This window comes from Centruroides sculpturatus, unplaced genomic scaffold, assembly GCF_000671375.1.
Source record: "Centruroides sculpturatus isolate CEXI.00-Female unplaced genomic scaffold, Cexi_2.0 scaffold487, whole genome shotgun sequence".
In the NCBI taxonomy this organism is placed as follows: Eukaryota; Metazoa; Arthropoda; class Arachnida; order Scorpiones; family Buthidae; genus Centruroides; species Centruroides sculpturatus.
The window spans coordinates 284436-305823 of record NW_019384719.1 but is presented as its reverse complement, the minus strand read 5'-3'; the positions used below and the strand labels follow the sequence as shown (position 1 = coordinate 305823).

At 30.8% G+C, this 21388-nt stretch overlaps 1 protein-coding gene across 6 annotated transcripts in view; it reads right to left on the bottom strand.

The window, feature by feature from the left end:
* Positions 1 to 218: 218 nt before the first annotated feature.
* The window catches only part of LOC111627986 (muscleblind-like protein 1), a 198943-nt gene continuing 177773 nt past the window's right edge, over positions 219 to 21388 (bottom strand). For 5 of the 6 annotated variants that reach the window (XM_023371691.1, XM_023371692.1, XM_023371694.1 and 2 more), the window contains 3 exons: positions 20134 to 20228; positions 2873 to 2957; positions 219 to 2694 (listed from right to left, as the gene is read on the bottom strand). In XM_023371691.1, the coding sequence (XP_023227459.1) occupies positions 2567 to 2694; positions 2873 to 2957; positions 20134 to 20228 (308 nt within the window). In that variant the 3' untranslated portion in view covers positions 219 to 2566. The remainder of the gene's footprint in view (positions 2695 to 2872; positions 2958 to 20133; positions 20229 to 21388) is intronic. The other variant, XR_002757099.1, reaches the window with a different exon arrangement.

Sequence of the window (21388 nt, the reverse complement as noted above, 5' to 3'; positions counted from 1 at the left end):
CATTCATGTATATATAATTTATATATATTATATATATATATATTTTGTGTAAAGAGTAAGATAGAGAGATATAGATTAAAAATGAAAAAAAAACTTGTAAATGGATTTTTAATTTAATTTTAATTTTTTTTTTATAACTTTTGTGCTGTTCCTGTTACAGGAAACCGTTTTTTATATTTTAAATTATATAACATTTTAAATTAAAAACATGGAAATTATTTTTTTTAACAGGAATTTGAAACAAGGAACTTTGCTCATCACAGATTGCAGTTTTGGATCTATTAACTAGTATCTGCACAAACTACATAACAATTAGACAGTTTCTAGAAGGTTATCATCTGTATCTGTGAGGTATTGTAACATTTAATTCTAAATACTGAAAACACGGACATAGTGCACACGGATCAATTTATCTATGTTGGGTCGACAGGTTTTTTGTGGCACTCAAAAAGTTCACTATTGACTTTGAAGATAGTATCACATTTGTCAATGAAGTCTATTAGCTCCAAATCATGAGAGATTAGCACCAGCCTCTATGGTGAATCCCAGATAACAATTCTCAAGGACAGCAACTAGTCATTATTCAAACTTGTAAACAACTTTTTTCAGTCGTTGGATCTAAATGGAGATTGTAACAGTTTGTTTCCTCTATTTTATATTGGTCTTCTATTGGCTGATAAATAATCTACATCCCATATTACTTTTTATAAATAAAGGGCAGTTCCATGTTTGTTCCCAAATGTAGTGCATAAAATTTTAAATTTAAGTTTTCTAATTCTTGAATTCTGAAAGTCTTGAATAAGTAATTAAATTTTGTATTATTTTCTTTATAAACAGTTGAGTTAATTTTTCATTTCTGCATATACTATATATTATAATTATTAATTATATTTATAGACACTACAGGAATGTCACAGATTAGATTGTGGTTATGGATGGACAGGTAAAGGACAAACAGCTTTGGACTGTTAGTTAAGTCAGAAGCATTACATAGAGAAAATCCTATACTATTGCACTTATTCTTACTTTATATCAAATTTCTTTTGATCCTACAGATTTTTCTTCTATGTAATGCCGCCAACAAAGATACATATCAACAATGAGAAAAACTGACATTTCAAAAAATCACAATATATATCTTTTTTTTTTTTTTTGTCAAACTAAATTCATATTACCACAGACACACTGTCAATCACAAATTGTACTGATATGTGTTAATAACACAACTTTTAATACTATCTGCAAACTTCTTGACACCCCCCTCTCTCTCTTTTTTGTTTTCTTTTTCAAATTTTTAAATGGACCAGAAGTAAATCACATATTAAATAATGACAATTTGTCTGTGGTTACAATCATTAAGGAAATATTTTGATGGACAGTAAAGTTAAATTATATATAAAATAACAATGAGAACTATTCACATGTTTAAATCATATGATTATCTATCATATATGTAATTTGGTAATATTTTCTTTTTACAAAACATGATCTCTAAAATTGATCAGGTACCACACCATTTTTTTTTCTTTTTTTAAATTAAAGTTTTGACTATGTATATAGATCAAAATACATTTTTTTGTAAAATAATTATACAAACTTATACTAACAACTAAATCAAATTAATATTTATAGTTATAGACAATGCAACAAACAACGTTTTTTTTTTCTTCGGTTTGGTATTTTCCTTTCTTATATACAAATTTCATTCTATATTTTGTCACCACTGAATATTCCATGATTAAACATTTATAATATAAAACTTTTATTAAAGCGAATAGAAATATCAGTGACAACATTTTACCAGAATTTACAAAGATATGCTAGTAATAAAACAACATGACATACAAAACATTATTAAAAATACCTTTATCTGGTCTGTAAACCATAGTGACTTTTTATGACATGATCAATATAAACAGCATTTTATTGATTTTCAACTTATTGTTGCATTGTGGCCTATATATAATCTTAAAAAATAACAATAAAAATTAAAATGTATTTTTATAACTTTCACATTAAAACATTTAATATGTTTGCATAGACTTTCGGGCCATGTTTTGGTTTATATGCTTTATGTAAATAAAACGATTGTTGATATTGATGTAAGCTAACTTAAAATATACAGTAATAACAATACAAAATTTTTGATTAATAATTAAACTAAACAGTATAAATGGCACAAATCAGTAAGGTTTATCTATAATATCTTAGGCCTTTCGTTTTTGACAACACTTTGTTGTTATATATATATATAATATACTTTTTTTTTTGATAATAGTCTTTACATAAACAATCTGACTAGATGCCATCATGAACACGGAATATTTTTGCCCCTCAGAATGTCTTCCAAAAGTGCAGGACAAGATATATACTATATCACAGGAAGCATTCTACTACTTATGTAGTGATGGGAAATTTGATTTGGTTTGAAGAAAAATGTACACTTGCTCTGAAATCATTTCACCAGGGCACTTGTGAATGTTTGCATGCCATAATTTGAAGTCTGTCTTACTTCATCAAGGAAAACACCACATTGGTGATATAGTCATTGTTTCTCTATTCCCTGTCAGAGTAGCGTAGTAAAAAATGGGAGTGGTAAGGGCACATGATAATATTTGCAAAGGGGACGATTACATTTTCCCTTCATAGCATCACGGCATACTGTTACTTTTCCATCCACCACTTCAACATAATCTGAAAATAAAAGATTCTTAATTTTAAATCGACAACTTATCTTTTCCTTGAATAAAAAATACTTATACTACATGATCAATATGGAATGATGCAAAAACAATTTTGTAATTTAATTATAAAGATATAACATTTACACAAAATTTAATTTTACAAATTATTGAAATTTTAAATCTGTTACCTTCCACTAGATGTACATAACGGCATTGTGGTCTCTTACATTGGCTAGATTTAAAATCTCGGCAAACTGGTAGGGTGTCCAGCAACTGCAAACATATACATATAAAGTAATATATTTTATATGATATAGATTAAAAATAACACAAAGAATTTATTGTTATTAAACATTTTTTATAATTCATTATCAAATAACTTATCTAAGATAAATTTAAATAGTACATTCAATTTTCAGTAAAGCTTTTCATAAACATTTATTATATATAACTTGTGTATTTAATAAACAAACTATATTAAGAATGCTACGACATTATATACTTAAAATATCATTTTTTGTATTTTGTTTTTTGTGTACTATGTTAATCATCTTTCATTGTTAATATTAACAAAATCTAAATTTTATATAATAAACTTTGTTAATATTCATGAATTTTTATTAATAAACAATTATAATGGCTCCAAGAGTGCTTGAATAAAATTACTTAATATCTAATGTTTAGAATTTTAAAACTTTAAACAGTTACAAGTTTCTACAAAAAGTCCATTGTTCTTATTGCAAATAATTCATCTCAGAAAATTTAATAAAAGTTGACTTTAATAATATCCAACCTCATTTACATCATATTTGCAGTATAGAATAATATTTGAGCAGTATTAAAATTTCTAAAAACCATTTTAAGAAAATTATTTTGAAAGTTTTATGACTATTTTTTGATAATGTTTACAATGTGACATGATGTAAAGCAACACTAATAGTAAATATATTGTCCTAAACATTCTATAAATGAACTTTAATAATAATATATGAGAAATACTGTTGTTGTTAAAAAAATGATATTTATTTGAAAGCTTTAATCATGTACTATCATAAATTATATTTGTTTGATGCTCAGACACAATGAAGTGTGACAAATTTAAACACTTGGCATTCTTTCATCTTTATTTAGTTGACACGTGTATCATATTACATGTTTTGGGCTTGTTCTGCCCCTCATCAGCCAACTAAACAATAAAATTTCATACTATTAAATGGAGATACATATAAAATATAAATTTACAAAAACTTTTTTTTTATACAGGCAAATTATAAAATATTTTTTCAGACATGCACACGTATTTGTAAAATCTAAGTGACTCGTACAACATGGAATTCATATAAAACGGAATAATCAACAGTGTTATAGGGGGTCGACCATATTTCACTTCCCTTATATTAGCTAAAAAACTGAAGATTGAAGAAACTAGTATTACAGGAACTGTGAAAAAGTTTAGGGGAGAAATCCTACAGGAAATAAAGAACCTCAGTGTTATTCTATATGATTCAACTTTCCTGAACATGGAACATGGAATTTTTCTGACTTGCTGCCAAGGAAAATCCAACAAAAACATTCTTATAATGTACACTGTATCCTGATTGTATTATATCAGATGGATGTAAGAAGTTAGCTGAGATGATCGAGTTCTACAATAAGACAAAGCTTGGTCAATCAGATGACTCTGCTCTAATCTATAAGAACAGAACCCGCAGGTGCCACTCCATATATTTTATAACATAGCTGCTATTAATTCTTGAATTGTATATCAAAAAATGACTGGAAAAAAGACTTCTTGCCATAGATTCATTCTCCAACTTATTGAAGACTGAGGGGATCCTCTATGAAGTCTAGGTGTAGCTAACACAACTATCACTTAATGTAGATCTTCCTGATCCAGCTGATCATAGACAATATTGCCAACTAATGAAAAACTGCAAACAGGACAATATTACTGCCATTTGTCACATTTTGTAGGAAGCTAGTATGTGAAAAGTGTTAAACAGAATCTAAATGAATTTTTACTTGTGTCAAATGTAAAACACAAGACTAAAGAAACAAACGCATTATAGATTTTTTGCATGTATACGTATATTATATATATTACATATTAACTTATTATAAGACTGAATTCAATATGTATGCATTTCTTATTATATTTTGTTAATGTAACAAACTTTTATTAGGTTAGGAGAAACTTTTATCATATAGGCGTTAAATTACAAATAAATGTCGCTAGACCGACAAGCACTTTCGACAATAATTATTTTCGTCTTCAGCATACCAGCCGCAACATTACATCAATGCAGCAATTGCACCTTTAATTAGAAGGGCCTTTCTTTTATCTTCCAGCCAAGCTGCTATCGATACCGAGCTTAATATTATTCGCTGTGCGGTAAATGAGGTGGACTACAATAATGCAAAATTTATCTACATCTTAAATAAGGTAAAAAGATTGTTTTTTCCTGCTACTACACTACATTTGAAAGAATCCACAATAGTCCTTCCCGCAATACCGTTTTGTGGTCATGTCATGGTCTGTATTTGCCGTATTTTTAGGCGACATGCGTTTTTTCTGCCGGTCTCCCCACGACCAAATCTTAGGAGGTTGCTGTCCAATGACAGAGATCCTACTTCCATTCTTGAAAGATTGGGGGTTTATTCTATCCCATTAGAAAATATGACGGGTGGTCGCACCCATTATATTGGCACGACAACCATAATGTTATCTTATCATATTTCAGAGCATCAGTATTCTATCAGGAAAGGCAAGAATGAAACTGAGCTCACTAGAATGGTGTTGCAACACCAACATACCCCGTTGTGGGACGAGGTGGCCATAATAAGACATTGCAATAACAGAAGTCTTGTGTATGTTTAGGAGGCCCACCTTACCAACATATTAAATCCCTGCAACACCCCCACACTTGATTTGCCCCCTTTGTGGATCAATTTGTATAACTATCTAAAACAACGTATCTAGCTCCACAATTTGGAGGCGTGTAGCACATGCGCATTACAACTGCACGTGTTTTCATTTAAAAAAAATTTCTTATGTTCTACTGTTGATTCCATTCCAAAATGTTAATACGCTTGGAACGAGTACTTATTTGTATTAAAAAAAAGGAATTTAACCGTTTTTAACGACCTGATGAAGACGAAAATAATTATTGTCGAAAGTGCTTGTCGGTCTAGTGACATTTATTTGTAATTTAACGCCTATATGATAAAAGTTTCTCCTATTAAACGGTCGGCGTGCTGTCCACTTCTCTATGATAATTTTATTAGGTTGAAACATTGAAACTAGCATAAATCATCCTTTCTGTATTATTTCAGTCTATCTTTTGCAATAAATTATTTTAATATTCTAGTTGCAACATTTATTATCTGATATCAACTACTATTTGAAGATAATGCAGATTATTCTGAATAAAAAGAAAGAAATGGTCAAATGACTATTTCTATAGTTAACATTAGCGAAAATTCACTGAAAATTCTAGTGTTAAACACAAAAAATTTGTAGATTATTCACAGAAAATTTTGCTGATAAAATATTTCAATAATTTTTTAGGCATTTTATTTAACATTACAAAATAAAATAAAAAAAAACACATTATTATAGTACAATAATCACAAAGATTGTAATATTCCATTTAGGTTGTAAAATAGAGGATTTATAAAATTAAAAATGCAAAGATACTTATATTTTCAAGTTTATAGTTAGTTTTTGTTGCTTATTTCAGGTTTTTTCAGATACATTTCAGGGTTGTTTATTTTAATTCCAAGCTGAATTTTATATTCACTACTTTTTGTTTATCAATATCAACATAAAAATAATAAGAATCAATGAGATTTACAAGAAGAAATTGAAAAATTATCATTGATTTTTTCCCAATAATATGTATTTTGCAATAATGTTTTCACTGGTATATTTGCAAAAGATAAAAATATTTATAAACATTTAATTACATTATATTTCAAAATAATGTAGAATTAATAACAAAAAATAATCTTTATCTAATGGATAATAAATATCAATATGTAAATTTCATTTAAAGGTCACTTAAATATAAGAAAATTTTGCAATTAAATAAGTCCTTTCAGTTTGTCTTTTATTTTTTACTTTATATATAATCATATGATAATTTAAATAAGTAAAAAATAATGATACAATTCGTCACCAACATTACAAAATAAACTTGAGTGTTTTACTCTTAAATAATGACAAATGAGACAGTTCTGTTACTGTAATTTTGGGCAAATAACTTGCAGGTTATCTGTGTTTGAAAGATAATATTGTGGCTATTTACCATATCATTTGTATGGTATATAGGATTTTATCACATTTTCTTTTCATTCTTTCACTTTCCTTTATTCTTGCTTTTCTTTTGTTTCATTTTTCAAGAAATTTGGATGGAACACTTCCCCGATAGGGTGGGGGCAGTAACAACAATAGGAGGAGGAAAGGCCCTGAAGGAAAAGCGAGGGCAAGTTAAGCACTTTTTGGGTAGACACCAAGGAGACCAGATGTGTTGAGAAGGGACTTTTGGTCGTTTTTGGCAGACAACCAAGAGTCCCTTCTCAACAGCATGAGGAAGTGGTATAGTGGTGTTTAAGTTAGGAACACACAAAGAGAAAATTTTTGTGTCTTGAGGTATTTTCAGAAAGAACACCCCATATTCACAGAGAAGTTCAGAGAGAGAGAGAGAGCATTAACTGAGACAAAGAAAGTTGGATCCAATTGATGTGCAAAGGGAACATTCAAGACAATTGAGTACCCCTGTCCTAGATCTATTCTTCTTCCTTCCTCTATCTGTACATATATATTATTTTAGTCATAAGTAGGTTAAGATTAGCTTAAGGATATGACCCGTGCTTGTAAAGTCCTGAACTGTTACATTTGTTATTTCTGGGACATGAAGTTTGTGACGGATCCGGTTTTATACTACAAGAATTCTGTATATAATTGTATCGTGAGCAATGGGAATTACAAGGGATCTGTCTTGGAGTTGGAAACTGCTAAATTTTTGTTCAAAATACAAAATAGTTTTTTTTTTTGTTTTTTGAAAATTATACCTTGTGTATTTCTCATTTCAATATGAACAATAACACAATATAAAAGGAGTTGCAGGTTAAGCAACAGAGTGGGTTATCTGTCAATTTTAAATTCTAATTATGAATTAAAGTCAATTCACCCTATATAACTAGCTGATGGCAGCAGCCAATTCACCAAACCACAATCCCCTATTCAGACATATGTGAGAAATGATACCAAGTGTTTTTACAACACCAACATATCTATTTTGATGGATTAAGATTTTTAATAAATACTTGCAAATAAGATACAGGTTATTCTTCAGTCTAATATGAAATACAAAAAGCCAAAAANCACAAGTTTTTTTCTGAACTTATTTAACTTAATGATGATAGCTAAAGTTATCAAAAATGTTTTTTTTTTTATCATTAAATATTATTTGTTTTTGCTGGAGTTTTTTTTTTGTTTTTTCATTTCTTCAATAATAATAATAAAAGCATGGAATGATGCACAGAAAGTGAATGAGAAAGAACTAAAGGTGAAGTATATATATGTTACTGCTAAAGCTCGAAAGCCATTAATGTGTACATTACCTAGCTAATCTCTAGATTAACTAAGGTGATTCGTGAACGTGCGGAATCAAGAGTTTTCCGCATTTTACCTAGGTAATCTGCACATTAACGGCTTCTGTATCGTTAAAGTTCAAAAGTTTCTTTCTCTCATTTCCTTTCCCTACTCCTTCCCTTCTCCCTCCACTTTTAATTTGGTTCTGCCAGTGTCTTGATGTTGCAGGTTGTTCTTATTTCTTATAATTTGCATCGGCTGCCAGTGCATAGCATAGCTAATTCTGTTTTCAAATTCATTACTGCTTGTTAGAGCGTGAATTATTGCTGTGATTTTTTAAATGTAGATAAATTTAACTCCTAGTATGCAAGCAAGCACCAAATTGGTGAGTAAAACGAAGAAAAGATTCTTCACAAACCTCTTTAGCGAAGATTCAAAATGTAATAGTGTTTTAATGACAAAATGAAAGTATGATTCCATAATTGAAGATGTAAAGTGAATAAAAGTTTCCAAGAAGAAAGAATCATCTCGAGATCAGTGGTGTAGTGTGGGTGTCAGCTGCCCGGGGTGGAGAAAAATTTTGCCGCCCCCTTATTTAGGTATCTCAGTTTAAAAGACTAAAATTCAGTTTCATCACAGAATAAGTAATGAAAAATTCTGTGCTCATTTCAATCGGTCCGAATCATAGGTGCAACAAAAATATGAAATGAAATGGATCAAATTTTTACAAGATATTATTATTATTTATTGTGAAATTTTGCTGCCCCTGCCACCCCCACTATGCTACGCCACTGCTCGAGATTATCGAATAATTCAAAGGTATGATGTGTTGACTGTACAAGGCTGTGAAAAACTCATTGAGCCATGTCATATTCATGAGAAAGTGTGAAAAAGTTTGTCCATGCCAAAGAATTGTTTGACATATTATATCCGACTGATTTGTGAATTGGTTATGGTGGAAGAGACAGAATGATCAAGCAATTAAAAACATTTTATAAAAACATAACCCAAGCCCAAATAAAAATGTTTTTGGATTATGTGAACCTTGTCAACAAAAACAAAAAAGTGCGAAAAAGGTCTTGTTGTAAAGCCGATTATTTCATCACATTTCTACAGCAGATGCCAGGTGGATAACATTGATTACCAATCTCAACCAGATGGAAAGTTTAAGTTTCTTCTCGTATACCAAGGTCACTTAACAAAATTTGTTGTATTAAAGCCACTCATATCAAAACGGGCGGATGAAGTAGCCTATAATTTGCTGGATATTTTTCTCCTTTTTAGTGCTCCAAGTATTTTGCTTTCTGATAATGGACATAAATTTTGTAATAAAATTTTAGAATGTGTAACACAGTTGTGGCCAGAAATCAAAAATGGTTAATGGCAAACCTAGACACAGCCAAAGTCAAGGAAGTGTAGAAAGAGTGAATCAAGACATTGAAAACATGCTAACTACTTGGATGACTGATAGCCAAACTAACAAGTGGAGTGTGGGCGTACGATTTGTACAATTCACGAAGAATCGTGCCTATCATTCTGCAATTAAAAGAAGTCCATACGAAGCCATGTTTGGTTGTCCTGCAAAAGTGGGATTGTCTTCTTCTATTATACCACAAAGTGTATTACATTCGATAAATACTGAAGAAGACCTTGAAAAATTAGAAGATTCACAAGAGACTGTGATTATGGGATCACAGTCAAATCTTACTCAAAATGACATTCTGTTATCCCCTGCTTCTACAGAATCACCACTTCTTTCATTGTTTTCACACTTTGTGAAAACAATGAAAGAAGTGTCTAACCTGAAAACTGTATTGATAGTCTACCAAACTTAATTTGTCGGATTAAAGAGAGATACATTCATAATGAAATAACAGCTACTATAAGTGATATTTAGAAAAAAAAATCTTATTTTCAATTTTACAGAATGCCTAGTAGGTAATGTGCAGATTACCTAGATACTCTGCACATTACCTAGGTAATTTGAGAAATGGAATAATTTTCACAGCTTTAACAGATCACCCTAGTTAATCTGCAGATTAGCTAGGTAATGTACACATTAATGGCTTTCAAGCTTTAGCGGTAACATATATATATATATATATATCTCTGGTGGCATCAGAAAAAAACTGCAATAGCAACAAATAATTTTTCACATATTTAAATATTTTTTGGTTAGTTAATGTTTGTTGCATTCATGCAAGTTAAAATTGGTAGAAAATTTGCACCTGCTTTCAAATACAAATAACTGTGGATTATTTACAAGAAATTATGATATTAATTTACAGTCACTAATTGAGTCACCAAGAAGTAATTTAAAATAAAAAAGATTATATTTTGCTACACCAACAAAAGAAAATATAATGACCTCCAAGGAAATTAGGTAACCAAAACAAATCTGTAATATATGTTGATAATTAAGCATAATTTAACTGTGTGTTAGGTATAGCAAACATTGCAATATATATATGGAAACAGAACCAAATTATTGCCTTAAATAAGTGGGCTGTAACTCTGATAATTTGATTATTAATACTAAGTAATTTGCTACTAGAAGTAGAATTAATTCTAGTAGCAAATTACTTATTATTAAAAATTAAATTAGTGGAGTTATAGCCTGTTATTTAAGACAATCATTTGGTTATGTTACTGTGTGTGTTGACGTGGCAACACAAGTTGAATGGTTGTGACATGAAAAAGGGACTCGAGAGGGTGCAAGAAAAGAGACAGCCATGCTGTAAGCTCTAGGGAGCTAGGAGATAACGAGTTACTCCATTCATGTTCTATAAAGACATACTGTAGTTGTATTACTTGGTCAGCATAGTCATTGATAATATTTGGTGTTAGTATAGAGAATAATATATCAGATCCAATGCAAGAAGTGTTTAATTTTCATCCTGAAGATTGGAGTGCAAGGACAGGGTGTTTTGAATAATTTTGAACAGTGTCTGTACTCCATAATAAAAAAAAAGCTAACCAGGTAAATTTATTAATATACTTAATTAATTTAATGAGCCAGAAAGCCAAAGAAAAATTAAAAGCATCGTTTAGTTTCCCTGACAATTCTATTGACAATTCTAAAGTTAAGGTAGCATTCAAAATATATTTCATCTCAACTAAGAATGTTATATATGAAGATAAAAATTCAATTTTAAGAATAGAATTTACCAGTAACAAAACATCATTACAGTAGACCCCCCTATAAAACGGGTTCCTATAATTACGATTCCTATAAGAAGGCGAAAACATTGTGACGGTATCTGTATAAAACACCTATAATTACGTAAAACATCATCGGGCAGCCGAACTACTTTCTGCTGTCCAGCGCCACGCTACGGAGAGATTACTATCGTCTGTACAGTATTATATATAAATTAAATACTGTACATATAATTATATATTAATTATATATAAATTAAATACTGTATATATAATTATATATATATATATACTTCTGCCATCTAGCGCCACGCTACGGAGAGTTTAGGCGAGTAAGTTGTTTACTATCGTCTGTACAGTATGTAAATTAGCTACCGTAAGTCTAATACAGAAAAATAAGTTATCAGAAATCGGCCGTGGTTTGGTGTGCTGCGCCGCGACGAAAACAAGCTTGAGCAATGGCGATGTCGAATGGTGCACACTCGTTAAGTAATCCTACTATTTTTTGTTTATAGCATAGTTTATACGGATTATTCCCAAAAAAAATATACGTATTTTGGAAATGTTGAGTCGGATTAGTCTAGAATCGATTAATTTTATGGAAGAAAACCTTTCAAACAGCTGTAGTCCGTAAACTTCACACGTGTCGGGCTGTGATTGGCAAGGACTCGTAAGAAATCGATTCATAAAGAATGGAACATATCTACCGTCTTATAGGGGGGGTCGACTGTATATAGTCTTGTTAAAACATGCAATTTCCCTGTTTTATTTCAAGACAAAATGATAGGGACAGAATAGCTTGTGGCATTAGAAGTAAAAAAAAACATCTTGAAATGTTTGCAACTAGAAATGGAACTAACTATGAAAAAAGCAATAAATACCGAGAGGCAGGCTGAAACAGTGAAAAGGTAGCAGGAAGCTTTTAAGAATAATTCTGGGAATAGGATATATATGCATTAGGCAGGACTACACATAGGAAAAACATATTTTCAAAGCCAGAAGCTATTGACTTCATTTACCAGAAACAAAACCTCATATTCCTGTTATTGGTATTGAAAACCTATGAAACATACTTAGCTAAATTGTTCTGCATGTAAGGCAGTATGAAATAATTGCAAAAAAGTAGGTCATTACGCTAATGCTTGCAAAGCTAAAGTCAATATAAATAAAATAGAAGAACCTAATCAAAACTCATTTTTGGAATATGTTAAAGGGTCAAGTAATGTAAACAGGAGTGTTAAGAAACAACCTAAACAGTGGAGTGCAATCATCTTTGTGAAAGACATTCCTTTAAATTTCGAGATTAACACAAGGGCAGATGTCAGTCATACCATGTAACACATGCAATAGAATACTATCCCATGTTAAATTATGAAAAACAAATAGATTTATACACAACCCTTGAAAGAAAACTCTGGATGTTATGGGAATGTTTATGGAGATGCTAAGAAGTAAGAGATTCCTCATCCAAGAAGACATATATGTTATCAATAAACTAGATCAGTCCTTGTTGAGTTGCAAAGCAAGTGAACATTTAAATCTTATTGAGAAAATATATGAACTAAACTCTGCTTTTGATCCTTTTAAAGAATTTACCAATCTATTTCAAGGGATTGGGAAAGTACAGAAACCCTACCACATTAAACTTAAATCTGAAGCAAAGCCTTATGCCCTGGCAGTTCCTCAAAAGGTATGATTTCCCTTGAGAGATAAGCTCAAGAAAACTTTGGATAATATGGCAAATAAAGGAGTAATTGAGGCAGTAGATGAACCTACAGAATAGTGCACTCCAATGGGATTGGTTCTGAAGACAGGAAAAATAAGGATTTGCATCAATCAATCTAATTTGAATGAGAACATTGAAGGATAATATTATGGAACTGGCTGAGTGTACAGTCAACTGATGCCGTATTTCCATAGGCATCAGTTGACTCTACACTCAGCCAATTCCATAACACAAAAATTTTTAGTATTATTGATGCTAATGCAGGGTTTTGGCAGATTGTATTGGATTTGGAATAATCTTACTTAACAACATTTATAACACCCTTTTGGGAAAATAATAAAAGAGACCACAACAATAATTATATATTTTTTAAAATATTACAATATTTTGAAGAAGCACTAAATCTTCATTTTGAATAAACAATTCGCCTTCTGTCCATTTCAAACCTTCAGGAACAAACAGTCTCCTCCTATAAAAGGTCAACTCTGCCTGTAGAGACTGTTTGTTCCTGAAGGTTTGAGAAAGACAAGACAAAGTGCTTCTTTAAAATATTGTAATATTTTTTAAAAATATATAATTACTTTCCTGACCTGTTTAATGCTTTGTATTAATTAATTGTAATATATAGTCGACACCCAATAACACAGTACATACGTTCCGGTTTTTATGAATCCATTTTCTGCAAGTCCAGCCAATCACAGCCTGGCACATTTGCAGTTTACGGACTACGGCTGTTTGAAAGGTTTCTTCCATAAAATTAATTGATTATAGACTAATTTGACTCAACATTTCCAAAATACATATAATTTTTTGGGAATAATCCATATAAACTATGCTATAAACAAAAAATCACAGGATTACTTACCAAGCGTGCACCGTTAGACTACGCCGTTGCTTAAGCTTGTTTTCATCGTGGAGATTGCCATCGAATGGTGCTCACGTGCTTCCCAATAAATTATTTTTTTTGCGAAAAATTCGCTGAACTTTGGAGACATCATTAATATATATATAATTTTTATGGACGTTAAATAATAAATGGTTTTTAGTAGATCCGCTGCTCGTTTAAACTCAATGGTTTGTGCAATATCTGCTATTGGTCTAGATTCAACCAATCCTATTGCGACATGAGTCAGCGATGACGTTTTACCGAATTATACAAGTTTTTTTAGTGTGTTTGTACGAATACTGTCACAATTTTTCTGCCATCATATAGAAATCCAAACTATAGAAACCCATGTTATAGGGGGTCGACTGTATTTTAAAAATATATTACAATTAATTACTGTGATTGGACTGCCACCTAGGAACTGTATTTTAAAGATTTTTACATACTGAGGCAGACAAGAAACCTCAATAAAAATGTTGACTCTGCCTATAAAAACTGTTTGTTCCTGAAAGTTTGAGAAGGACAGAAGGCATTGTTTCTTCAAAATATTGTAATATTTTTTAAATACACCCTTTGAGAGGTTTAAATTTAAATGGTTGACATTTGGAATTCTGTGCCAAAAGTATTTCAGGAAAGAATACATGAAACAATACCAACCAGTGGGTCATGGAATTGTAGGACTAATAGACAAATTTGTGATATTTGGGGCCACAGAAGAAGACCATGACAAACATCTGCTTAAAGTTTTTAGCAAACTCTAGTCTGTGGGATGGACTCAATGCCAAAAACTGTCAGTTCAGAAAGAAAGAAGTCAAGTTTCTCAGATATGTAATCTCAAGTGAATGTACAAAACCTGATCCCAAGAAAACAGAAGCAATAGCAAAGCTTGCAAGTCCTAGCTCTGTCAGAGAGCTGAAAAGATTTTTGGGCATGAGTGGATTCCTAAATAAATTCATACCAAGGATAGCTGATATTGCAAAACCTCTCTACAAATTGTTAAAGAACAATGCAGAATGAATGTGGGGGCCAGCACAGGAAACTTCATTCCAAGAGAACAAGAATCATCTATGTCAAACTCCAGAATTATCAATATATGATCTGAAGCAAGAAACACATTTCCTGTGGCATATCATCTTATGGTCTTGCCACTATATTGTACTAGAGTAAAAGTGGTTACATGTCTCCAACTTGCTATGTACGGTATCTAGGACATTGTTGTCAACTGTTTGGACTTGCGAGAGATTCCATGACTACATAATGAAAAAAGTTATGCACATTAAAAGAGACCACAAAATGCTGACACAAATTTTCATGTCGAAGGCTTTGGACAATCTTATTCCAGACTGCAGAAAATGAAACTACAAATGATGTGTTATCCTGTAGCTCCATACCCAAACAGGGGAATGAAGAACTGACTGAAGAGAGTGAGGCTTATGTTCAAAATATTATTGAAATCTTTCCTACATCCAATAAATGGTTAGCAGAAATCATGTATTTACAATAGAAAAATCCAATTTGCAAAAGTACTGATGAAAAACTGTAAAAAAAGATGGTTAAAGAAAAATAAAATACTTGAAATAATATCTGTATTATCTCGAGTATTATTCAATTACTCTCCAAAATAGAATTTTATTTAAAGATGCCAGGATTATCATTCCAGAAAAGCTTAAACATGTTATATGAAGGCCTTCTTGGATAACAAAGTGTTGAGTCTGAGCTCGAGAGTGGCTAGGCTTATTGGCAAATATTGATTTTGAGATGGCCAATATGCATTCAATACCAAAAATATCATAAAGAATCTCTTATCCCAAGCAAATTCCATGAGAGACCTTGGGAAGTTGTAGGGGTAGATCTTCTAAAACTAAAAAGCCATTTGTATCTCATAATGGTTAACTACTTTTCAAGATATTTTGAGATTGCCAGATTGAAAACATTATTGTCATCATCAGTAATGGACCACATGAAATCAATTTTTGCAAGACATGGAATCCCAGAAATTGTACAAAGTGACAATGGCACCCAATTTTCCCAAATTGTTGATTAAGAATACCATAAATTTGCAGAAAAATATAAATTTTCAATTACAGATTCTAATCCAAAATATCCTCAAAGCAATGGGTTCACTGAATCTATGGTCAAAATATTTTAAAAGTCATTACTTGAAATCTGAGTTGCAGGATCATTATTTAATGCTGCCAACAATGAGATCAACACCATAAGAAAATGGCCATAGTCTGGTAGAATTGTTAATGAGTCAAAGATTGAGAACACTCCTGTCATCAAACAATCAACAATTGACACCTTGTTTGATTGATTTTGCCTCAGTAAAAAAAGGAAGGTAGGTAAACAGAAAACCTATTTTGATCAATGCAATAATGCAAAAAGTCTTTCATGTTTTGTGGTAGAACAACTTGTCTGGATGTCAGATATGCAAACACACAGAAAGGTGATGGAGGCTCACCATAGTACACAATCTTACATCATTGAAACCCTGAGTGGCAGGTTCTGCAGGAACTGAATATATTTGCACCCATCATCTATTCCCCAGACATTCTCCCAGGAAGATGAACTGCATGTCAATGAGGAGAAATCAACTGGACCATCCAATCAGAATACTCCTAAGGAAGAACCTACCAGGATGGAAAACAGGAAAAGGTCCAGGAATAAGGAACTTTTTTTAACAAACATCAGAAACCATCAAAAAACCTCAACCAGGTGAAAAGGACCTTCCCAAAACCCATAGGAAAAAGTACTTGAAAGGGCACGTCAAAAGATACAGCCATGTTGTAAGCTCCAGAAAGCCAGGAGATGAGTTACTCCATTCGTGTTCAATAAAGATATACTTGTATTACTAGGTCAGTCTAGTCATTAAAATAATCAAATTTCTAGATAATAAGACAAGGATCTTTAATGTAAACCTAATGAAAGAGTAGACAAAGGCTTGTCATCAAAAGACAAAAGTTTTCTGGTTCAACTTATTACTCCTATAGAAACTGCACTTGTACAACTACCAACCCTACAACCATCTAATGCATCTTAATCTTCAGGAAATTTTGCAGAATTTCCTGAAGATTAAGATGCATTAGATGGTTGTAGGGTTGGTAGTTGTACAAGTGCAGTTTCTATAGGAGTAATAAGTTGAACCAGAAAACTTTTGTCTTTTGATGACAAGCCTTTGTCTACTCTTTCATTAGGTTTACATTAAAGATCCTTGTCTTATTATCTAGAAATTTGATTATTTTAATGACTAGACTGACCTAGTAATACAAGTATATCTTTATTGAACACGAATGGAGTAACTCATCTCCTGGCTTTCTGGAGCTTACAACATGGCTGTATCTTTTCACGTTGAAGAAGGTTGTTTTAGATAATTGAAAATGTTTGAAGAAAAATTTTCACTACATTAGATGGTTGTATAGTTGATAACTATCAACTATACAACCATCCCAGACTAAAAGCACATTAAAACTGGAAGACTATATTTCAAATGATGTCAACTGATATCCTTTAACCTGAATTGTTTTGAATGGAATTTTTGGCCTATAAAATAACAAATAAACATTTCATATTAATTTATTTTATTTAATGTTAATATATTTCATTTAACATTAAATGATATGAAATACTCATTCAAAATACTTTGTATTAAATGATATCAATTGACAATACTTCAAATAATAATGAATGACATAGTTTTAACAACCACTGACATCATTTCAATTGTCTCAATTCAGATCATTGCTTCTGATTATGTTATTTCAAATATCAATTGATATTTTTACAGGGACAAAGAATATATAGCAGTACTTTCAGTAATAATTTTCATTATTATTCTTAACTAGAGTATGTACACAAAAGATTCAAAAAGTTTCAGTACTAATACTACTAAAAACACAATTTTTCATATAAATAAAAATTTATTGTTTATTATTCAACATATATCCCTTCTCTCAACACATTTAAGTACGCTCATACAAATGCTGGAAGGTGAATGTATAGTTCTTCTGTGGAATTGAGTTCAAGATGGCCATCACAATCTACTGAATGATGTCTACATCTTCAAATGGTCTCCTATTAGTGCTGTTTTCAATTTGGGAAAGATGAGTAAGTGGATGGTTCATCACTGTGACCAATTTCTACTGAGAAATTGCAAAACAATGAGCAACAAATGTGCCAGAGTATTGTCATGGATATATAATCGTGATGATATATATATATGACGACCATTATACAGTAGAGCGTCGATTTTCCGAAAGTCATTCATCCGAAACGTCAATCATCCGAAAGAATTCCAGTCGGCAAATTTAAATTTTCGCCAGTGCTGTGGCGCTTCAATCTTTGGCTATGTCTTGGGCNCTTTTCAGCTCTCTGACAGAGCTAGGACTTGCAAGCTTTGCTATTGCTTCTGTTTTCTTGGGATCAGGTTTTGTCCATTCACTTGAGATTACATATCTGAGAAACTTGACTTCTTTCTTTCTGAACTGACAGTTTTTGGCATTGAGTCCATCCCACAGACTAGAGTTTGCTAAAAACTTTAAGCAGATGTTTGTCATGTTCTTCTTCTGTGGCCCCAAATATCACGAATTCATCCATTAGTCCTACAATTCCAGGGCCCTCTGGTATTTTCGGTTATCCGACCAACCCCAGTCCCCAATTGATTCGGAAAATCGACACTCTACTGTATATTATTATTATATAATGGACATATATAATTATATATTATTATATAATGGACATATATAATTATATATTATTATATAATGGTCATATATAATTAACTCTCGTAAACCTTAAAAGTATTGACACCTTTAATAGAAAAAGAAAAACAAACATTTTTGATCATACAAACTATGAAGAAACGAGCAACACTTACATCAGCAGTCAGTAACCACAACACCCCTCCCTCCTGTTTGTTTACATCATGTTACCCTATCATTCCATTGCCATGGTAACTCACGTACATATCTATTTTTCTACACATGCCTGGAGTATTCTATATGTTTAAATCAATCTCCATGCATGCTGTTCCATATTTTTAAAAATAATTCGTAATTTTGTTCTTTGCATTCACAAGTTCGATTCCCACTAGTTTTACAAACCTGAAGAAGACCAGAGTACGATTGAAAACGTTTGTTTTTCTATTAAAGGTTTGACACCTTTTAAGGACACTGGACTTTTAAGGTTTATGAGAGTTAATTGTTTGCATTCTAGTACTTGTGTAAGAAGCTATTTATTGTGCATCATGTATAATTGTGCATCATTTCTGTATCGTATTCCCATACTGATACAGAAATGTTAGGATAATGTTTTATACTCAGCATGGACTCATTTGATATTCTTATCAATCTTGCTTGTGGATGACACTACTCTGTTGGATCTTCTTCCAATGACTCAACTAATTTTAAAAAAAAACATACATTCAAACACCTTGGTATGACTTAAACAATCTTTTCTGTATGCAATTTGCACTATCAAAAATGTTTCTATAACATTTTTCCTACTTTTAAAACAAAATTCGATTGCAGCTCTTTGTTCCATCTTAAAAATTGCAACAATTAAAAAAAACACACAAATTTCAAACCATCACTGCTTATTCCCATTTAGTGAAATTAAATAAAGGTTAGGGAAAGGTTCATACTAATTAGTTTTAGCAGTGACATGAAGATGGTGCCATTATATGTCTGCAGCAACAGCAGTCCTGAAACTTTTTGAATGCAGTGAAAAAAATTAAGAGTATCAGTGCTTTCCCAATGTCAAAAAGTTTGTATAAAAAATACTTATAGAAAGTCTTGATATAATTAAAATTTATACCAAATTCACTAAGTTAATAAAAATGTATATAAGAAATATTTTAAATTTTTAAATAACACATTATTAAGTTATGCTTTGCTAATGCATCTGAATAAAAGTATCATTAAATTCACAATAAAACTTTAAATTCAGAAATGTTTACATTAATATAACTTAATAATAATTATAAGAATTCTTGTTTGTGTAGAAGAAAGCCAGCAATTGAATGGGAAAGGAATTAATTAGATAAGAGAAAGAAATATAGTGGAAAGCCTATAGTGATATGTGATACCTGTCCTTTCTCATCACAATATGTGACACTAGCAGCATTACAGATGGCAGTGCCGGTGGCTGTACTTGCCATGGCAGAAGAGTGCATCATAGGTACTAGGACGGGAAGTGGGTAGGGTAGGTAATGGTGCAGTGGAGAACACCATCACATGCAGTTAGTGCAGAGCAGTACAAGGGTTTGCAACAAGCAGTGTGATAGGTGCAGAAGTAGCAGTTGTGCCAAACAGGAGAAAGCCATGAAAGAAAGATAGGATACTGATATTAACTTTTTTTGTAATAAGAATGTAGATAATATTAGAAATTCAGTAAACATATAAAGGAATATTCTAAAGATTATATTTTAATATTGGTATTTAAATAAAAAAGTACATGAAAATATAAATTGACAAAATTAATTCTATTAATTATTTTAACTTATTGATTTTGTATTAAAAAATTACTTAATGTTAGTATGTTATTTTATATACTAATTTAGCATATTTATCGAATAGGCAAATTCTGTTCAAAATATTAATAAAATGATTTATATTTAGATCTAAAAACCTGTATAGGATGTTTAAAGTTATTTCAATTAAAATAATAAAGGTTTTTGAATAATATGTAATAAATAAATCTCACATAGAAATCAACATTTTTCTGGTTTGTATACGAAGTAATTTTAGATAATTCAACATTACTGGTTTAAAGTCTAATGTTATGGTTATAAAGTTTTTATAAATCAGTAAAACTGACTTATCTAAAACTAAATCTATTATTTTTCAAAATATCTATACCTGATTTACAATCATTTTATTAAATTAATACTTTATAAAAATGAATCACATTATGAAATTGTTATTTTAGGTGAAATTTTATCTGGCTATAGAGAAACACATCTAAAATAGAATACAATAGTTCAATATTAAATAAGCACTGGACTTATGTTCAGCTTTATATATCAAAATAAAATATAATGTCAAGTATGATTTTGTAAATATATTATTCAATAAATTTTTAAAATAGATTTACAGAAATTTGTGTGATATCATATCAACATTATTTGACACTATGGCTTTTAACTCAATATTGGTTTCAAACTGCTACATTCTATTTTAGCTGCATCCCTATATGTATGTATATATATATTTATTTGTTATTAATATTATTATGATTTTGGGACATTCCAAGTGTACATTTAAAAAAAATATATCAGTTTTTTAACTTGAAAACAATTAACTCAATTCTTTTCTTTATAAAATTTAATCTTTAAAAAATAT